Source organism: Octopus sinensis, linkage group LG21, assembly GCF_006345805.1.
Source record: "Octopus sinensis linkage group LG21, ASM634580v1, whole genome shotgun sequence".
Classification (NCBI taxonomy): Eukaryota; Metazoa; Mollusca; class Cephalopoda; order Octopoda; family Octopodidae; genus Octopus; species Octopus sinensis.
The window spans coordinates 15,260,951-15,265,504 of NC_043017.1; the positions used below are offsets into that span (position 1 = coordinate 15,260,951).

Below are 4,554 nucleotides of genomic sequence, written 5' to 3' on the forward strand. Positions count from 1 at the left end.
TATATATATATATATATATATATATATATATATATACGGTGCGTGTATGTGTGTATGTGTAAGCATGTGTGTGTACATGTATCCATGCATGCATGTGAGTATATATATATATCCTACTGTCGTTCATCTGTCGTAGATCGTCAATGATGCCAGGGCACATGGTCCTGACATTCCAGGTCGCAAGACTGGTGACTGGGTATTTGTTTTTCCTTTGTTTGCTGGTGCAGGGTTTTCAGTTTGCTGGTGCAGGGTTTTCAGTCTGCTTTTCAGATTTTGTCCTAGCTCCAAGCACCCATCTACGACAGATGAACGACAGTAGGAAGACAGCAGTCATCAACACCGAATTGAAAAGGCTGAACATCGACATAGCGGCGCTGCAAGAGACCAGGCTCGCCGCAGACGGCATGCTACGGGAGAAGGACTACACCTTCTACTGGCAGGGGAGACCCGTCGAGGAGGCCCGCCAGCATGGCGTGGGGTTTGCCGTGAGGAACAGCTTGCTCCCCATGGCGATCCCTCCTTCAAATGGCTCAGAGCGCATCCTCACTCTTGGCCTTGCAACATCAAAGGGGAAGGTAAACATAATTAGTGCTTATGCCCTAACACTCCACTCTCCTCAGGAAATAAAAGACCGGTTCTATGAGGAGCTCGACGCCACCATCAGCCAGATACCAGGGTCGGAGCCCATCTTCCTTCTGGGCGACTTCAACGTAAGGGTGGGATTCGATCATGGGGCATGGCCAGATTGTCTTGGACGCTTTGGCGTGGGGAAGATGAATGAGAATGGCCAGAGACTGTTGGAGCTTTGCTCTTACCGGAAACTCTGCGTTACCAACACATTCTTCACGACTAAGCCACAACACCAGGTCTCATGGAGGTACCCAAGGTCCGGACACTGGCACCAACTGGATATGGTCATCACCCGGCGAGCCCACCTCGGCAGTGTGCTTCTCACACGCAGCTACCATGGTGCTGACTGTGATACAGACCACTCTCTGGTGTGCAGCAGGGTCCGATTGGCCCCAAAGAAAATCCGCCGTCCCGTAGGGAAAAGCCGCCCACGCATCAACACCGCCAGGGCAACCAACCCCGACCTCCGCTCGGAATTCACCAACCGCATGGAGGAGGCCCTTAAAGATCACGCAGCCACATCCATCGAGGAGAGATGGCAGCTTATTCGCGACACCACTTGCAGAATAGCCATGCCATCCCTAGGAAAGAGGGAGCGGAGAAATCAAGACTGGTTTGAAGCTCACCTGCCTGAGATGGAGCCTGTCATTGCTGCCAAGAGGGAAGCACTGGTCAACTATAAGCGCGACCCATCAGAAAAGAACCTGGCTACTCTGAGAACAGCCAGAAGCGACGCCCAGAGGACGGCCAGACGTTGCACCAACATCTACTGGCAGAACCTATGCCAGAACATCCAGTGCTGTGCTGACAGTGGTTACGTGAAAGGGATGTACGAGGGGATGAAGAAAGCATTCGGGCCCACTGTCAGCAAGGTTGCTCCACTGAAGTCCAGAGATGGCGAGGTCATCAAGCACCAAGCGAAGCAGATGGAGAGGTGGGTCGAGCATTACCAGAACCTCTACTCCACTGAGAATGTGGTCACCAGGTCTGCCCTCGCCGGCATTCCTGCTCTGCCTGTCATGGAGGAGCTTGACCTGCCTCCAACAAAGGAAGAACTGAACAAAGCAATTGACTCACTCGCTCGGGGCAAGGCACCAGGGCAAGACGGCATCCCCGCAGAAGTGCGGGAAGCCAGCCCTTCTGGGCCATCTCCACGAGCTGCTCTGTCAGTGCTGGGAGGAGGGCTCTGTCCCTAAGGATATGCGTGACGCAAACATCATCACACTGTATAAAAACAAAGGGGACAGAAGCGACTGTAATAATTACAGGGGCATATCACTGCTCAGCACTGTCGGTAAGGCATTTGCCAGGGTGGTCCTGAAGAGGTTGCAAATGCTTGCAGAGCGTGTGTACCCCGAGTCTCAGTCTGGCTTTAGGGCAGAGAGGTCTACAATCGACATGATCTTCTCACTCAGGCAGCTTCAAGAAAAGAGTCGAGAACAGAGACAGCCCCTATACGTGGCCTTCATCGACCTGGCTAAGGCGTTCGACCTGGCTAAGGCGTTCGACTCAGTCAGCAGGGAGGGGCTGTTTGCGCTCCTGGGTAGGATATGTTGCCCTCCCAGACTGCTGAAACTCATCACCTCCTTTCACGACGGTATGCAGGGAACAGTGCAGTTTGACGGATCGCCCTCGGAGTCGTTCCCCATCCAGAGTGGAGTGAAACAGGGTTCTGGCGCCGACGCTCTTCGGAATTTTCTTCTCCCTTGTCCTATCCTATGCCTTCAGAACGTCCGACGACGGAGTGTTCCTCCACACCAGGGCTGATGGTGGATTGTTCAATCTTACGCGCCTCAGAGCTAAGACCAAAGTCCGTCAGGTGCTGATCAGAGAGATCCTCTTTACTGACGATGCCGCCCTAACATCACACAACCAGCCGGGTCTCCAGAGGCTGGTCAGCTCCCTGGCGGATGCCTGCCAAGAGTTCGACCTTACCATCGGCCTGAAAAAGACAGAGATCATGGGCCAGGACGTCGGAGGGGTCCCCAGCATCAGCGTCGGCGACCACAGCTTGCAGGTGGTGAACGAGTTCACTTACCTGGGATCGACGGTCTCCAGCAGCCTGTCCCTCGAGCCGGAGCTGAACAGACGGATTGGGAAGGCTGCTGCTGCCATGGCTAAGCTCTCCAGGAGAGTGTGGGAAAACAACATGCTCACAATAACCACCAAGATCGCAGTGTACCAGCGAGAGCTGGACAACATACACCCGGCAAGAATGCCGCCTCAGCGGCTTCCACATGCGGTGTCTTCGACGGATCCTTGGCATCTCCTGGAAGGACCGAGTACCAAACGGAGTCATCCTAGAACAGACTAATATGCCAAGCATGCATGCCCTCCTCGTGCGGAGACGACTGCGCTGGCTCGGACACGTCTGCCGCATGCAGGACGGTCGCATGCCTAAAGACATCTTGTACAGCGAACTCACCACGGGATCCCGACCCAAGGGACGTCCACAGCTACGATACAGGGATGTGTGCAAGCGCGAGCTGAGGACTGCCAACATCTGTGTGGACACGTGGGAGGTAACAGCTGCTGACCGCTCTGCCTGGCGTCGGACAGTGAGGAAAGGCGTTTCCATGGCTGAGGAAAGGAGAGCACAGCTGTGGTTGGACAGGCGGGACAGGAGGAGGACAACTGCAGCAAAACCCCACACGTACCCATCGATGTTCGTGTGCAGCAACTGTACCAGGGACTGCCACTCTAGAATTGGACTGTTCAGTCACAGCAGACGCTGCTCATCATCAAAGTAGGCCCCACCCTTGGCGCGACCCATTGTCTATCAAGACAGACGTGATAAAGAAGAATATATATATATATATATATAAGTGAAAGAATGGAGTCGAACGACGATTTTAACAAAATTCCTTTATTCTCGACATATGTTTCGAAGTCTGTAGCTTCAACCGTGTTTTCTGACGTGAAATTGCTACCCGGGTATCGGTTAACCGAATTGTCCATACTAGGATAATTCATTCACCTACTTATATATATATATATATATATATATATATATTATATATATATATATATATATATATATATTATATATATATATATATATAGGTGTATGTGTGTGTATTTGTATGCGTGTTTGTATGTGAGTGTGCGTGTATGTCGTCTTAACAACACAAAACATCTATAGTTAGGCAAAGAGACCGGCAGAGAGAGAGAGAGAGAGAGAGAGAGAGAGAGAGAGACACAGACCATTGTTTGGTAAGGATTCGGCGAAGGAATCCTTACTAAACGCATCGATTGCAGTGATTCGTTGAAGCTGCTCCAGCAGCACGTTACTCTGCAGTTTCCCCGTTCCTGCTTCCTCAGCCGAGTCAAAATTGCCCAGTTTCACCGATCTGAAGCAAAGGCTTTGTGGCGTGCACACTCCCGAGTAAGAAACCGCGGGATCAGTGAAATAAACAATACTTACATATACACACCATGCTTATATATATATATATATATATTTTGAATTTGTTAGCACTGTTAGTTCGAGCAAATTTCCGGAAGTGATAAGAAGCCAAAAGGGTATGCTCCCGACTTTCAGTGTTCCCAAATCCGAATCAAGGAGTTCTGAGCTGACGAAGGAAATGTCGATTTGACTAATCTAGAAACGTACGTTCTCAAATAACCTTTGCATTTGTGATTTTTTAATGTTTTTACCCCCATACCTTCGTGAGTTGACTTGAGCAAACACTATATGAGAGAGATTTTCTTTAAGTATTAGAAATAGTTTAAAATTTTTTTTTAGCTGCTATTTCTAATGAGTTCAGTATGTGGCAAAGTAATTTATTTTACTAAGCCCTTTTATATAATGTAATAATTTGAATTTGCCTTAAATGGTCCCTTTACATACTGAATACTTGGTGAAATTGATTAATAATTAATTAATTTTACCCTCAATTGTTGAAATTATAATTCATTTCTCTC

At 49.5% G+C, this 4,554-nt stretch overlaps 1 protein-coding gene across 1 annotated transcript; it reads left to right on the forward strand.

Annotated features, from left to right (window-relative positions):
- Positions 1 to 305: 305 nt before the first annotated feature.
- On the forward strand, positions 306 to 1,826 carry LOC115222771 (craniofacial development protein 2-like). Its single transcript, XM_029793070.1, has one exon. The coding sequence runs from the start codon at positions 306 to 308 to the stop codon at positions 1,824 to 1,826; it is 1,521 nt and encodes a 506-aa protein (XP_029648930.1).
- Positions 1,827 to 4,554: the final 2,728 nt, after the last annotated feature.

What these genes read in the sequence shown, in the direction of transcription:
- LOC115222771 (XM_029793070.1), top strand. Translation starts at nt 306, where the DNA reads ATGAACGACAGTAGGAAGACAGCAGTCATCAACACCGAATTGAAAAGG.